General features: G+C 35.0%; 1 protein-coding gene across 2 annotated transcripts; it reads left to right on the top strand.

The window, feature by feature from the left end:
* Window positions 1-677: 677 nt before the first annotated feature.
* Window positions 678-3,473, top strand: LOC133296966 (mediator of RNA polymerase II transcription subunit 11-like). 2 transcript variants are annotated; one of them, XM_061496009.1, is made up of 4 exons: window positions 678-773; window positions 2,087-2,187; window positions 2,284-2,400; window positions 2,907-3,472. In XM_061496009.1, the coding sequence occupies exons 2-4, from the start codon at window positions 2,134-2,136 to the stop codon at window positions 3,081-3,083; spliced, it is 348 nt and encodes a 115-aa protein (XP_061351993.1). In that variant the 5' UTR covers window positions 678-773; window positions 2,087-2,133; the 3' UTR covers window positions 3,084-3,472. The 2 variants fall into 2 exon arrangements, with proteins under 2 accessions (XP_061351993.1, XP_061351992.1); XM_061496008.1 differs by lacking the exon at window positions 678-773 and adding an exon at window positions 788-959 and having other exon boundaries at window positions 2,907-3,473.
* Window positions 3,474-17,693: the final 14,220 nt, after the last annotated feature.

The raw sequence follows: 17,693 nt of genomic DNA, 5'->3' as shown, positions 1-17,693 counted from the left end.
GTATCAGCTGATATTTGACCCGCGTGATGAAATTGTGGGCCAAACTAGACTACCGACCCGACCTAATTATTAATTTAAAATTTTAATTGTATTTTTAAAGGATTTGATATTTGTTCAGAGTTGTGTAATTTATGTAAGAGAAATACACAAACAATAAAAATCATGAAAGAAAAAATGAATGAATTTTTTAATTTCAATTTTAAGGGGTAGAATATTGTAACAGCCAATTAGTGTTACTACCAATCAATTGCACCGTTAGATCGATTATGTTGATCCAACAGTTATATTTATTTCCATCTTTGTATGGTTATGATTCTCCATATTTAATATTTTATATTTATTTCTACCTTTATATGGTTATGATTTTCCATATTTAATGTTTTCACATAAAATATAGGGAATCATAATCATACAAAGATGAAAATAAATATAACCGTTAGATCGATTAAAACATAAAATATGGAAAATCATAACCATACAAAGGTAGAAATAAATATAACCGTTGGATCAATATAATCGATCTAACGATGAAATTGATTGGTAGTAACACTAATTAATTATTACAATACCCTTCCCCTAATTTTAAATAAAAAATTTTAATTCGTGACTCAAAATAACACATTCTTGTATGCTTTAAAAAATAGAAACATTTTCCCCATTTTTAAAATAAGACATGGCATTGGCATTGGCATTGGAACGGACACTCAACTTGCGATCGTTCCAGTGGGTTTTGGGTTGTGGCTTTTGAATTTCTGAGGCCGAGCCACATTCAGGTTTGTTTACTCTTCCCTTCTCACTTCATTCCCCAAATGCTTCCCTTTACATTCCATTTGTGCTTTCCCTCTGCCAATTTTCCTAACCCTAGACCTAATTATTCGCTTCACCTTTAACGTTGGAACTCGAAACACTCTAAGATCCTCTCCTAATCAATTGCAGAAGCTTGCGATTCTTATTTTAAGGTTCGCTCTGCCTCATCCTCTGCATTCCATATTCCATATCTTTATCTTCAGATAATGGAAACAACATTACTATTTCAGAGCCTTTTCTTTTTCCTCATTTCCTGCATGATTCCGTTTTGAACCTATTTGATTTAGGCTTGTTAATTTTACTGGACATTGCAAAGTTCACCTTCGCTGGCTATTATGGAATTGAAACGTTGTCTGTAGTCAAGCCTTAGCTCTGTGCAAATTAAAAATTGAATATCTCTTCAGGTGTCTATGCGTGTAATATAAATCTAATATCTGCATATCGGTACCTATTTTCAACTTTCTACTTTCCATTGTGAGGGTTTTTCTGTTGCTTTTTTTTTTTATCTATTATTTTTATGGTTGTGATCATAAGATAGTTTTTAAGAATTGGATTTTGGGTTTTTAAAACGCTACAGTCTTGCTGGTTGAAAATCTTCATCACAAAATTGAATTTCGATTACTTCTGAATTTCTTGCTTTCATAATATTAGAATTTTGTTCCTACTCCTACCCATCGCCTCATTATTTCTTTTATGTGAATTCGTCAAGTTTTGGCGCTCATAAATCCTAACGATGCGATGTTTTGGGACATTTCTTACATAATCACTGCAAATATGTTGCATTCTTTGTACTTTGAAATTCATATGTCTGCAGTGATTTTTTTTATTTTTTTTTGTATCATGGGATGTTTCCAATTTTTATAAAAGCCCTTGGTTTCGATGTTACGAGGACATAATATGCTTTTCATAAAACTGTCATTTGTTTTTGTTTCTACTACAAATTAGTGAATTACCCGAAAAAGAACAAAATTGTTTCCAAAATCGGTTTGGTTGGATTATCATGTATGCTTTCTTTGTTTGATTTGATCTGTACAATTTTATTTTTTTCTAAAATTTTTGTTCTTTTTATTTGTTTCCAATAAACTCGGGATTGCTGCAAATGCTCCTAATTTATGAACAGTTGTGTGCTTTAAAGAACAAGTCTAAACTAATAAACCCTTGCCATCTTATGCACCTCAACTCTCTTGGCTGTTGCCAATTTATGTGTTTTAAGCTATGAAACTATGAAATGTGCATTTGATGTTTATTGAATCTTGTTTATTTTTTTCTTTCTATTCAGTAATTTATTACACAGACTTGAATTAGAGAATACGAGGAGTAACGTCCATGGATTCACAAGGCCAGACAACATCTTTGCAGCGACTTCAAAATGTGGAAAAGGTAATATTTTGAGAGCACTTAGAAGCAATGTTATAGGCGTGACAGAACATCACAGTTTGTTTTGATTGATTTTTTTTTCCCCCTGGTCATGTGTAGAGAATTGTTAAGGTTCTGGAGCTTGCAGGAGGAGTCATGGATGAGCTTGCAAGCCCTGTTGGACCTAGGAAAGATGTGGTCCAAAATCACTGCCTTGAATTCATGCAATTAATCAAGGTCCTTGTCTCTGAAATAGATTTATTATTTTGTCTATACACGTATACTAAGAGGGTGGCATCATGTGTTCAATTCACAAAAAAGAACACAATAGTGCTCTATTATAACTACAGATTAAAGAGGTTTCAATAATTAACATTGTATAACTATGAACACAAGTCATTGCATAACAATAATATCTTATGAACTTTTCACTAATCTTGCTCTAATACCTCCTATATAACATGCAACCAGCATTTCTCAGAGCTAGAATCTGAACTCTAAATCTGTAATATGCCTATACATGGACCTCTTTAATCACAGTATTCCAAAATCCAGACTAATGTCAATAACTGTAAGATCTGACTATTGACATTTAAAGTTGCTTCAGCCGTATCTGCTCATCAAACTTTTTTACCTTTTCGCTTTTAATGTGTATATTCAGTGAATCAGTACTTGTTAAGAGTTTTGAGTGCTGTAATGTTGTAATGTACTTTAACTTCATTTTTGTTTTTTAAGTCTTTCAGGACATCCAGGTGGCATTGCGTGATGAAATCAAAAGTGCTTGTGAGTATCGTCCATTTGAGAAATGTGACTACGGTCCAAGATTAACCAATGAGATTTGTTACAAGAAAGTGGAATTTGTTATGTCACAGTTGGATGCAATGAAACAAACTATTGATGAGTATCATGTGTCAGTCTGAAAATGATGTAGCTTTAATTCCTTGTAGAAGCTTGGGTTATCTCCTAGTTTAAAGTTCACTTATTCGGGGTTGCTTGTTACTAGGAGTTGGGGTGTGTTTTGGATAGGGTAAGAATTATCTTTAGAGATAGGAAGCTGATGAATGTATTTGGGTGATTATATTTGGGCCTTGAAAATTCAACATGTTTTTATATAGGATTTCAAGTGAAGAATCATTTTTGCACCCCTCCCCCTCTCTCGTAATGTAAGGTATTATTTTATTTTTTTTATTTTTTTTGTTTATGGACTATTCGGACAATACGCATGTGTGTGCCTTGAACATGCAAATGCAAAGAAGTCTATGGAGTTTCGGTTTCAGATGAATGTAGCAAGAAAGCCAGACATTTAAAATAAGGTCTTATTCTTTAACACCATCTTCTGGGTGTTAAAATTACTAGGGACACAAAATTTGTATCTCTATTATAATTTTCACTTTCAAATTTTATGTAGTTTCGCATAATACTAATTTATAGTTTCGTTTATCGCCGAACTTGACCTCATTTATCAGGAGGGTAAATTATAGGTTTCACTTGATTTATATTTCAAAAATAAAAGGACAGACCTAGACTATCAAGAGATTTATTATAATTTTAATTGTAATAAATACGCTTAAGAAAAACAAGAATAATCAGGAAGAACTTTTATGATTATCAATTAATATTTGGGAAAAGTGTCTATCATTTAAAATTACACAACTTACATCCTTTCACTCTTACAAAGAGGTGAGACCCACACCTTTATTTTTTTGTCAACTCTCTCTCCTCCTTAATCTATCTCATTCTCTCTCTTAAAATGACACAACTTTACATCCTTTAAAATTATAAACACTTTTCCCTTAATTATTTTTAAAGTACCTTTTATAAGAAGTTAGGAAAGACAAATCTATTTCTGTAAATTTGAGTGTTCAATTTAAAATATTATTATAGATCACCTTAAATAGTAAAAGCATTATCATATAATATTAAAATATCATCCTAAAATATCACAAGGTGCCTTGTAAGCTTCGAAATACTTGTGTCTGCAATATATTTATGAGATGAAGCTGATAAAGCCCACTGTTGTGTTTGCAATCTGATAGGAATATACTCATCTAGGGAATTATGGTTTAGCAATGAGGTGGCATAACTAACTTTTTAATATTCTAGGAGGTTAGGCTAAGTATAAGAGGGGAAATATGTAGTGTGTAAAAGCAACTTGGGAAATATTGGACTTGAAATTGGGAGAGTCAGTACCTCTCGAATGTTCTGAAATTTAGCTTTTCTGCTTTGAGTAGTTTACAATTAATGTATTTGAATTCCAAATCCTTTTCTGGGCAAAAATATCGTTGTTTGTCTCTGTTATATTGTTATTTGATCCGGTTCTAATCAATTGGGATCAGAGCTATCTGATCCGGGTAGCTTTGAACCACACCAATCAGAAAATAAGAATGGAAAACAGATATGAAGATTAGAGGAAAGAAGAGAGACAACTGGAAAACAAATTTGAAAATTGGAAGAAAAAAGAAAGGCAAGTTGAAGAAAATCATAGGAAAATACTCAGGCTCCTTGATGAACTTCTTGAGAAGACCAAGAATTATGCTTACAATAAACGAACGGATAGAAGGCGAGATGGAATGCAAGTTGCACGGCCAAAAAGGGAAACCCGGAGAGGTCTGGTGGTGGAGAGTCCATTTCGCAGAATGAAGATTCTTTTATTCTATGGAGAAAAAGATGATGCCTGGGGATGACTAATTTACCTTGAGCAATATTTCTAGACCAAGAAAATTCAAGAAGAAGAAAAGATGAGAAAGGCAGAAAAAAGGGCTTAGAGGTTTTGCATTCAATTGGTACAAATGTTAGAGTTGGCTTAATCCTTATGCTAGTTGGAACAAATTTGAAAAAGCTTTCATAGAAAAATATCTTCCTGAGATTTATTTGGTAGAAGATGAAGGCTGTGAATCTCAAAAACCAGTATCTGAAAATCAAAAAAATTCTAAGTGCGAGAAGGAAAGTGACGTTAAAGATAAACCGATGAAAACAGAAGTGGTTTCGATTTTAAAATGTCCAACAAAAGAGAAAGGAGGAGAGGAAAATCAAGGACTCTTGAAAAAGGATTCAGAAGAAGGGCATCTGGAAGCAGGTGTGATGCGTGTGCAGTTGCCAGAGTCACTACGAGCTCCAATGATGGTGGTTAATCCTCCACCCTTACCGGAACCATCAGATTTGCGCTTTTATGAGAAGGAACAACTGGAACGTTTGACCAATGGCAGTGGAGGAGGTTGTTTTTGTATGCATCATGAGAATGAAGGAGCGGTTCAATTCATGGAGGCGAAACAAAAGACTGAAGCCATTGGGGAGAAGAAAGCGGTGGCTAACAAGGTGGTGGTTGACACACCCCTCTCGCTTGAACAATCAGATTCAAACAGTGTGACACAAGGACAACGGTTGCAATGGCGTTACAAGATGAAAGAGGAGCAAGGTAGGTCAGGGGATGCACTACACAAGTTGGGCCAAGCGGTTGACCTAATGGGCCCAAATTACTTTAAGACATTCCCAACCCAACATAATGATATGGGTCTTTTAATGGGTTCTTACCAAATTGCTCTCAATACATTCTCAGCCCAACATAGAGATAGGGGTCTCTTACATTCTAGTAAGTGTGATGTTAGGAATTGCAAAACAATGATAAAGATGCCTGTTACCAGTCCATCAACCCAAGACAATGGCAGCCTACTCGAAATTTTTGAGATTCCCATTGAGGGCGTACAAACTCCAGTCGACCAATTCACAATTGTGGCTGGGTACTCAGCAGTAGTGGAGAAGGAAATCTTCATTTATTACTGTGGAAGGAATAAAAAATCTCATCGAAGCTCCGTGACCAATCCTAATCTTGTGGGAGTTGCATAGGAGTCTTGGGATCATTATCAATCTTCGGGCACACGTGAGTTTCTACAATTCAAGCAATGGGATCCCAGTGGAAGGTTCTTGGAGATGAACCTCACCTTGAGGGCAAGGTGAGTGTTTTGGGGGGGAGTATTGATAGGAAAATACTCATGTAGGTGCCATGTAGGGAATTATGTTTTACCAATGAGGTGGCATAACTAACTTTAGAATATTTTAGGAGGTTAGGCTAACTATAAGAGGGGAAATATGTAGTGTGTAAAGGCACCTTGGGAAATATTGGACTTGGAATTGGGAGAGTCAGTACCTCTCGAATGTACTGAAATTTAGCTTTTCTGCTTTGAGTATTTTACTGTTAATGTATTTGAATTTTGTAATTTCCTTTCTTGTTCAAATATATAGAAAATCAAGATCCTTTTTTGTGCAAAAATACTGTTGTTTGTCTCTGTTTTATTGTTATTTGATCTGGTTCTTATCACAATCACACTGTTTATACTAGTGTCCCCAGAAAAACCGTCTTCTGGAGAATCAGAGTACATGGCTCGAAGCTTTATTATGTGGCTTCACGGTTTGAGTGACTCTGGCCCTTCCTACGAACCCATCAAGACCTTATTCACTTCTTTCCCATTCAGAAACACCAACCGCCCGTCACTTGGAACTGTATGTATGTCTGTTCATCGTATCACTCTCTTAATAATGGTTCTTAATTACTTTTATGGTTTAAACTATGTCCCTATGCTTGCCTTTTTTTTTTTTTTCTGAACTAAATATTGAATAGGCCTGTTCAATTTCATTTGACATGCTGTTCTTAGATCAGCAATGTTGTGCACAAAATTTAACTCCAACTGTTATGGCTACCCTTTATCCGTCAGAATAATTTACTTGTTCCATATCAATAGTGATTATATGATTATAAGTCAGGTCAAATCTCAACCACAATGAATGTCCAAACATTTACCCAATTGGACAGTATTATGATAGGAGGTGTTAGCATAACCAAGTTCTAGGAACTAAGAGGGCATCATTAATTAAATGTTGCTTGTATAGGTTTATGCTATCCGTTTCCTAGGATCTCTCCTCCTGTTCCTCCCTTGTTTAGTCTTGAATTTTCTTCTCGGTATCTTTAATTGTACATCCAATCAACTTTTAAATAGCATATTAACATCATCTAAAATGGCATTTGTTGGCAACATGATAGGCTTACAATCTCGTTTTGGTTTAGAGACAATGCCATATGCTTTCGCACTTTAATATTATATTGATTTGCTTCTTCTTGTAGATGGTTCTATTATGCCTTCAATCCTTCATGGTTTGACATTCTTGAGATTCCTGTGACAGCTGTAAGTCTAGTTCTCTTTTGTCCTTTTGATGATTAGCGCGGTCTTTTCTGAAAATTAATGCTGTATGACCAACTTGAAGGGAAAATGATAAACGATATGGCAAACGATAGCTATACTTATTTTTAAAATGCTTGGGGCTTTTCCACATTTCTGTGTTGCATAGTGCTGTCAGAGAGAGTATAAATTGGAGAGTGTATGTTACACATTCTTAAGTTATAGTAGTTTTTTGTTGCAAAATGAGATCAACAGGGTTCAAATGTCTACTTAACGTGAGCATGATTCTGTTTAAAGTTTAAAGCATCATCCTTTGTGCTTTTATCATGGTGGTGTTAACTGTGAACCAATTTAGAATCACGAGATTTGCAGAATGCTCGTGCCTTAATAATGGTTTGTTCACTAATGCCGCAAATGTACTAACAATAAACTGAATTCTCATTATTCTTGTCAGCTTAAGTTTGGTCCTAGCTATACTTTGTCCATTTTGTTCAAGAGTAATTGTGTTCATTTTGGATGGGAGGGGAAACAACATGCGGCAACCGATTTGGTTATGTACTAGTTGCCTTTGGATCAAATGTTTACATGGAAATATTGAGTTTGGCTTTGTCTTTGTTCCTTTGGAACAAGAGATTTGCTATATGTCCCAACAAAAGTACACCGACCCAATGGAGAAATATACATCTATGGTTTTAAATACAGATTGGATTTAATTTTACCCAGAGTCACGCGTGGATCCAGCTATGCTGCTTTTCCTCATCGGACATTCAATTTTCCTTGGAACAATGACACTTTACAATCTTGAATTGCTTGTCATTAGAATTAAATCATATGAGCCATGAGTCCGACCCCAGAATAACTTACTATCAGTTGATGGAGTATTTTTAATTTGTACAGACATTATGATTTATATTGCCGGTACTAATAATATTTGACTCTATTGAATTTTGCGGTATGCAGTTATCATCTGCTTTATTTGCTTTATTTTTTTGACCTAGTATAGACAAATATCTACACACACTCATAGTATGGTGCCATGGGCTGGTTGATATAACAGTAGTGTTCGAGGCCTTAAAAACATTAGTGTTTTGGGTCTAAATGAGTCAGCCGGCCTAACAAGAGTCTATAGTGTGGAACCAATGCACTCTACGTAATGAATATAAAGGTTCAACGATTTTGATGATAACAAACAAGCATGAAAGGAAGACTTTAAGTTGCAACAATAAAAAAGAAACAAACATCCAACGATCATGAAGTCCTTCAAGATTCAAGCTTCAAGAGAAGAATCTAAGTCCAAGAATTATCAAGTAATATACTTTAGGCTTAGAATTAATTGTGAGGGTAACTAACTTCTTGCATGAATAAGCTCAAAAGTATTTTTGTCAAAACACATGCATTAAATTATCATTTGATTACACAGAGGATTTTTAACATTACGCTTTTATATAAACATGTTTGAAAAAGTTTTAGAATACTTTTAAACGTATTTCCAACCCTTTTAGAAGGTTGGGAATCGATTCCCACTCATCTGAAAGATTGGGAATCGATCCCCACTCATTGGGAATCGATTCCTACTGCACCAGAGGACGAAGATAACGGCTATAAATGGCTAGTTTTGCGAAAATGAGTGTGCAAAGGGTCATGGGAGGCCTCTATAAATAGTGACCATTGTTCCCCTTGATGGGACACACTTATTGATCATAATTCTTGCTTTATTTCACATCATTTACTTACTTTCAATCATCTTGATCATAAATCATCTTTGAGCTTTATTCTTGTGAGAATGTCAACAACCATTGTTCTTCAACTTGTGTTATTTGTACTTTGAGAGTACTTAGCCATTGTTAAATACCTTCCTTTGATTTCTTGAGTAGTTAGGGGAGTGAACCCTATACACTTTAAAGGTCACTAAATTCTTAAGAAAATTTGGAGTGAAAAATTGTAAGGAATCAAGAGCCCGAAGTCTTAAAAGGTTGTAGTGGTTTGTCAAGCACCCTCAAGCTTGATAGTTAATGAAAATAATTGATCGAGCGGCTTCAGTCTGGACGTAGGTCACGGTGGTGGTGACCAAACCAGGATATATCTAGTTTGCAATTTCTCTAACCTTAATCTCTTTATTTAAGTATTAAAATTGCATTTTAGATTGTCTTTATATATTCACTTGCTTACTTTGTTGATCACTACACTTGCTCTTACACTTAGATTTTTTCTTATTAAATCACTTTATTGAAGAAAGTCTTTAAAATATAAAAGGAGGTACTTTGCGAAAAGATTTTGTAAAACTCAATTCACTCCCCCTCTTGAGTATTGAAGCCACTTGTCCAACATATAGCTCGGCCTATATCAGGCCAGATTTGACCTATTATATATAGTCAAATAGAATAGGTTCAGGCCTCAGAAAAAACCTATGTATAAAGTAGTTCATAGGTTTTCTTTTACATACCGGACCAATAAACCTACAGGTTGGTATATATTATATTATTTATTTTAAATTTAAAATAAATAAATTATTATTTTAACGATTTTGAATAATAAATACGGTAGCTCTTAGCCAGTTCACAAATATCACAATGAAATTCACCAACATCAACTTTAGAAAATAAACTAGGATAAAGTCTCTTAAGATAACCAAAAGAAAGGTGCCCGAGACGGCGATGCCATAGCCAAATGTGCTCTCAATCACTAGTGTTGCAACTAACATGTAGACCCGGTATGAATCTTTTTCCGCCTTCTGTGGTCAAGTCCAAGTAATGTAAATTTTCCTGTTTAACACCATAACCAAGAGTCTTCCTGGTCAGAATGTCTTGAAAAACACAAAAGGAATGCTAAAAAGTCACAGTACAATGCAGGGAATCAGTGATTTGACTGACAGATAAGAGATTATATGTTAATGAAGGTACAACTAAGACTTTTTTTAGGGTTAAGGAGTCAGATAACACGGCTGGGCCTGCACCTGTGATTTGAGCAATGCTCTTATTGTGGGTAGATATGACAGATTGAGAAGAGGGATGAAAAGATTGTAAATTTGTGGGATCACTAGTCATGTGGTCAGATGCCTCGATATCAATTATCCAAGTATTATTTGTAGAAGCAGCATATAATGCATTAGGATACATACATGGGTAGGCCATATGTGCAGTGGGTGGTGCATCAATTGGCGCATCAGTCTTCAGTCCAACATAACTAGGAGTAAGTAGTGCAGTTTTCCCTTTAATGTTCTTCCAAGGTTTTTTTATTAAGAGTAAATAGACTTTTTGGTCCTCAGCAAATTTCACGAAGCCCCTTTTAGTCCCTAGCAAATAAAAATGCCCATCGTGGTCCCTAAAAATTTAAAAAGGACCCATTTAGTTGAATTCGTAGTCCCTCACAAATTCAAAAAAGAGCCATATTAGTCCTCAAAAGGACTAAAATGGGTCCATTTTGAATTTTTTAGGGACCACGATGGGCCTTTTTATTTGCTAAGGACTAAAACGGGTTTCGTGAAATTTGCTGAGGACCAAAAAGGGTATTTACTCTTTTATTAAAATCCCACCAGTCCATGTAGCCCACAAGCTCATAACAAAGTTGCTTAGAATGACCTTGTTCACCACAATAGGTACAAGTGTGAGTATATGTCTTTAACTTGTTTTAATTCACGTGCTAACCTATTTTTCCCTCCTCCATACCCTGTCTTTTGTCAGAGAAACACAGCTCCATCAAAAATATTTTGTGTCCCCCTCCATGACTTGTCTCTGTGACTCCTCACGACGAACAAAAGCATAAGCTCCCTCCAAATCTAGCTTTGGTTCTTTACGCAACGTTTCCCCTCGAATCTTTTCATAATCTATGTCGAGGCCAGCAAGAAAAATATGCACACGGAGGTGTGCAATGAGCGATTGGCCACTGAGTAAGCTGGAGTCGGACTCATCGTGAACCACTGATCGAGCATCAATCTCTTGGAAGAGACCCACAAGTTCAATGTAATATTCGAACAGAGGACGACTAACTTGAGAGAGGATGAAGGTTCGACGATTCGGTTCAAACAGTCGGGTTTCATCAGAGCCGTTATAGAAAGTGCGAGTAATGGTGTCCAATATCTCTTTTAAGGTGGCTAGCCTAATGAATCGATTCATGAGGTGAGAGCTCTTGGAATCAATAAGTCAACTCTTCACACAGTGGCTTTTGGTAACCCAATTTGCATACATGGGGTCGTTCAAAGTAGGTTTGGCAACGGTTACGATGAGGCATCCGAGGGGGTTCCAAGTCCCAATCTGCATCTCCATAAGTTAACACCAGGGGGGAATTTTCTCTTCTAGAATTACGGTTATAACACCTCGCATATTTAAAAAATATATTAATAATTAAATTAAGGGTTATAGAGGATTTTTAGTGAAAATCCTAAGTTCTGGGTCAAACTATGTACAAAGGGTAAAACGGTAAATCAACAAATACGTAACCCTAAATTGTAAAATGATGGAATTGGGCTTCAAATGATGGAAATAATATTGGGAATGGATTCAGAATGAAAAATTGAGTGATTAGGCAAGTTTTTGGAAAATTGCGGAATAGTGTTTTTACCGGATGAAATATTGCGGTACAGTTGCATCGAAAAGCATGCAAAGCGAGATTAGTACTCTAGAATTGAATATATGTTGGAAAAGGTACGTAGAACCAAAAAAGCGATTAGTGGTATAATTCGATGGATTTTAGGGTTTTTGGGGAAACGTGCCAATGGTACACCAATAGGGGTAAAACAGTGATTTAACCAAATTATCGGAAAACTCCAGATTCATCTGTTCAAGAATAATTAAAGGACTTTGGTGAATGTTAAATTTTTTATTTAATGGATAATTCATGAATTAATTTGAGATTAATGTGTTAAGTGGATGATTTAAAATGAGAGAGGTGGCATGTGGGACCCACCCCACTTAAACTCACTTAAGACCACATGGTCTTACACTATTCACCATCTTCCTCACCTCTTCTCTCTCTCTAAAACCCGAGAGCTCTTCATCTTCAAAGGAGGGCAAGATTTTGCTTCCATTTCTTTGATCCAAACACTTAACAATCTAAATGAAACTTCATCCAAATCATCCAATAAACAACTTTCTGGTTGTGTATTTTCCTTGAAAACCATTATGTGAGGAGATCCTTGGCACTCTTTGTGGACAAAATTGAAGCTTGGTGTGGCCATTAATGGAGGTTTGGCTCGGTTGAGGGCTAGTATATCACTCCCTTGAACCTTAGGAAACCATTGGTGGTAAGTAATTCCATTCCTATTGAGTTTTGATTGAGATCATAAAATTTGTGACCTAAGAGCATGTGTGGGTTGTTTGAGGTGGTTGGAGACCTTTAATGGTAGTGTTCCTTTGGAATTAAATGCTCATAATGATGATTGGACCCATAAAAGTTCTTGTGGAAAAGTTTAAGAACATAGTGAAAATTTTGAGTGGAAATTGTATGGAAATTGAATGAACTCATTAATGTGGAAGTTGAAATTGAGTTGTGGATTAGTTAGGATAGTTAATTACATGATGTATGATGTATTGAATACTTGAGAACCAATTGAAAATCCTTTGGCCCTTGGATGTGGCATGCTCGGCCATATAAGCAATTTTAGGGAAAAATTGTGCAAGTTTGTGTTTGGCTTGATGAGTTGATGTGGTGGGTGTGTAATCAACTAATGTGGACCTAAGTATGCACCTTGAACCTTGAAAATGCAAGAAAAATTCCTAGCCACTTGGATGTTTCACATTCCCCATATAGGCTAACTGAGAGGAAAATTATGCTATGTTAGGATTTAATGTAATTGTGGGTTGATATGGTTTTGTAGGTGGCTTAGGAAACTATAAGGATGGTTGAATAAAATTAACAACAAGAATTGGGTATTAAGGCCATAATGGCCGAAGCATTAGTCATGTGTGGGGGGTGGTTTTATGTTGTCTTAAATTGTGACTTGTTAAACAAGTTGATTGATGATCATGTGTGTGTGATTATTGTATGTTGCCTCCCTCGGACACAATCATAGAAGATTGAAGCTTGAAGCTTGTGGATTGCCTTTGGTCCTTGACCAAAAGGATTTTGGTAAGTAATCACTTACTTGGTTGCGTGATTGGTTGGATAACTAATTGAATTATCGTGTGGCACTTGGTAATTGTTGAAATGGCCATTTACTTGTGAAAGTTGAAGCTTGAGGTAACTTGTGATTGAAACTACCTAGCTTGGGAGCTTCAAACTGATAATTACTTGGTAATGGAATTAATCCCCATGTGAGCTCCACCATGCCCAGTGGGGTAGTGGTTGGAAGTTGTGAATGTAATAATATGTGTTACAACATGATCATGCATTGTGGATGTTGTTTGGTATATATGTGTTTATACTGTATCTCTGGCCAGTAGATAGATTGTCGTATTTGCCGTAGGGGACTTCCACTAGAGAGGCCTTCGTAGGGAGTTCCAGTTGGTCGGGGGCCATAGAGTTGTTATTCGTTAAGGAGCGCTCTAGGAATGTCTTAGGATTTATAGTTGTGGGTACCTTGAATTATATCCCGGGGATATATTCTTGGATGTGGACCCGATTGAGATTGTTGTATGTCGTAGGCCGTACTGCCGGATTATTTTTGCATGTTCCATTTATATCTGTATTATTGCCTTGTACATCTGAGTGAGCCATTGGGCGGAGTGATCCTCCAGAACCTTTGGGTTATTAAGATATATTCGTATATCTCTTCTCGTGTTATGGGGTTATGTTTCAGGTTCATCTAGCGGTGCAGGAGTGTTGGACAAGAGGCCCACCGGATGATGTGGAGTAGAGCCATTGAAGTGCATCATGATATCATTTTTTTTGTTTTGCATTTTGAGATTTCATTGTTGTGCTAGACTTATGCATGAACATGTAGTATTACATGGGTGATGTATACGATACCTAGTTTTGTTCATGTAGCATTTTAGGGCTAAGTCTAGTGATTATGTATGTAATATTATTTTGGGCATCATGGTGTAGTAGCTATATTTGTTAGTGGATTTAAATGTAATTGATGTAATGAGGATCTTGTGTAATTAATTATGAATGTATTTGATGGAAAGACAATAGGCCTATTTTAGGTTATGATGTTGTTCAACTATGATAAATGCATGTAAATGGGATTATGTGATTAAAATGATTATCAAAATGTATAATAAGTAAGTGGTGGATGACACTTGTGGAACAAACAATTAATTGAGTAAATGCTATTGTGGGTTTAAAGAGCACAAAGGTATGTTGAGCATTGTGTGCCACCCTTGACCAATTAGGTACCATTTGGAGGTTAGAACACACTTGGAGTAAGTGGGAATTAGTTAAGAAAAAAAAGGAGATGTCGTTGAAAATTCTAAGAAAATGATTAGTTTTATGTCTTAACTTTGGGAGACCATATCTCCCTCCATAGTCCACAGATGTCCAAATGAGGCGTGTTATACCTCATTTTAAAGCCTAAGATGTCAGCTATACTGTCCTAAAATTTGGTGTCATTTGGAGTTGTGTAACGCCCTGTAGGTCGAAATGAGTAGAGAGTGGAGACTGCCCAATGCATACTTATTGAACACTAGTCTCGGGTTGTGTTTTCCAAAATTGATATATCTCTCATTTCTTACTCAAAGTAAGCTTATGACATATCAAATTGAAGATCAAGGTGTCTACTATTCTATAGAAAAATTTGAGAGCAATTGGTTAAGTAAAACATTGGAAATCGCAAAAATAGTGAGGGATGTTAAGTGCCATGTTTAAGGTTAGTTGGCAGTTTTGCTTGTCTGATTTCAAACGGCTATAACCGGAGCTAAGAAACTCCAAATAAGACATGTGATACCTTGTTAGAAAAGTAAAATAGTCTAGTTTAATATAGTAAAAGATGAGAATTTATTGATGAGTGAATCATGCCCAGTCTTAGAAAAGCCGAAGCATACTCTGTTTTTTGTAAAGTTGGAAAAATGGTTTTGTGCTAGGTTGGTTTATGGGAATCTCTTAGCAACTTAAAATAAGTGTTGTATAGTAATCAGGCATTTAGAATATTACTTTCGCATATAGATTTCTCTTGCGATCACAGTTTTGTATAATTGCGTAATACGGTTGATTAAATCGCATACATAATAAAAAGAAAAAGTTTTTTTCGTATTTTTAAATAAATTGTTGTAATTGTAATTGCGCTTAATATGATATGTGGTGATAACATACCGGTGTACAACGGGTTGTTACAGCGATGATTGGGATGGCTGAGGTATCTTGATGGAAGATGATGGGGATAGAAGGGTTTGTCGTGGTGGGGTTTGGAGTTGCAGGGGTATCCTGCTTTAGCAGCGGAAGAGACTGCATGTGAGCTTCTTCAACCATTTTTTGTGGGTATGACTCTTGATACCATGTAGCATTTAGGGATTCATTTTGTGAATAATTTTTTGATATATTGTTTATTAATAATTACTGAGATATATATAGATTTTGAGAGTAATCAACAGTACAAGATGGAAACTAAATCACCGAAAATTTCTCCTAAAATTAAGGAAATTAATTACTTCCAAAAAAATCCCCCTTAATCACATTCAAATCCCTGAAATCTTGTATCTAAAATTAAGGCATTTTTCTTTCTTCTTTCAACAGTTATTAGTATTAGTTATTAGTATTATGAAGTTATTTGCAATATAATTTGATAGTCTAAAGATCAATCACAATTTTTTTTTATCTACCTCCATAAAAAACTAAACCATATTTCACATTTTGTAAATCTTATCAATAAAATCAAACCATGATTCATAATTTGAAGACTCATTAGTGCTTAGTGCTGAATTAATAACAATATTATCGATATTTAACTTAATATATTGCAAAGATTTTATCTAATACTAGAAATAAAGTAAACCACGATAATTATAAAAATTATAGCCTAATTTACTCTCATATTCTAATTTTTCCAATGCTGATATGTTATTCTACCTATTTCTTTTTCTGTCTACCTTTGTCTATCACTCTCCAACATCATTAAATCAGAATCTCAATAGAAAAGAGAAATGATAAAGGTAGTTGAGATTGTGATCTAATGGTGTTAGAAAGTGGTAGATAAAGGTAGGCTGAAAAAAAGATATGTAGAATAACATATCCCTTTTCAATAAAAATAATTTATGATAACAACACAGTCAAATATAAATATTTAATTTTTTTAAGAAAAGCGGATCAATAGAATTTAAGAAAAAAAATAACATTGCATTGGATAAAAGTGTCTTTCTTTTGGTAAGCAGATGAAAATGTCTTATCTCTAATATTTAGGATTGAGGAATACTATAAAGAATATAACAAAAGTGATTGGATTATAGAATAATTTTTATATCATTAATTGTCTGATAATTAATATAGAGCATGTATTTTTTTTGTAATTTTTACAGATAAAATAATATTAAAGTATTATAATATCCTTTATTATGTGTATTATTTTGCACACCAAAAAATTAAAAATATAATTTATTCTTATTTTTCTTGTGTTATGGATAATATTTAATAAATTATTTAGTGAATAATAAAATTGTAAAATGTTATACTATTTAAAAAATAAAATAAAATATCGTTAATCCAGCACCTCCCAGCTTTTGACTCTTGGGTGTGGGTCCTCCGAAAAGTAGCGAGGTCTAGCTCTTCTAAGGGCACCTCCCCAGAAGCTTCCTGCAAATAAAAATTAGCATAATTAATTTGTTGCAAGTGCAAAATATAGATACCGAAATAAAAAATAATGAATACTTAAAATTCTTCTCCTGTGCTCAGAGTACGAAATGCAGCCGCTGGCATAAGAGGGTCCCTCTATATACGCCCTATTTTGCTCGTTCGCGATAAACTTCTCCTGAAATTCGCCACCTACGGCCCATTTTTCCATCAATTGCCTCTTAATTTTAGGATCACACCAAGAGATGTCACCCTTGTCAATCTTCAAATTGTACAATTGGCCGCTAAACCACTTGGCAGACTTATGTTTGAAAGCGGCTGACGATTCGGCTCGGTGCTCGGGCAACCACCTGAAGTTTTCCTGCAAATTTCCCAAAAGACAAGGGATTAGTGCACATTATCACGCATTAAATTAATTTAAAACTCATGTTGATAAGAATGGTATAGTAATCAGAATATCGGCAAACTTACTAAGAAATCATCACGCCAGCCATCCCATGTGGTCTTTGGAACTTCTTTCCAACAGCCCCATGGTTGGCTGAAATGACAGAAAATCATTCCTGTGATGAAGGGTTGAACCTGATAACAAGAATAAATTAAAATAACATACAAACAAGAGGCTAAAAAAATTAAGGAAATTAATACCTCATTGTAACAAAAAAAAACTATTTACAAAAAAAAAAAAAAAAAAAAAAAACTTAC

Source organism: Gastrolobium bilobum, unplaced genomic scaffold (assembly GCF_033153095.1).
Source record: "Gastrolobium bilobum isolate Gb01-03AN ecotype WA unplaced genomic scaffold, APGP_CSIRO_Gbil_v1 utg4247, whole genome shotgun sequence".
Taxonomy (NCBI): domain Eukaryota; kingdom Viridiplantae; phylum Streptophyta; class Magnoliopsida; order Fabales; family Fabaceae; genus Gastrolobium; species Gastrolobium bilobum.
Note: the sequence above shows the minus strand (reverse complement) of the source record. Positions and strands in the feature narration are given on the sequence as shown.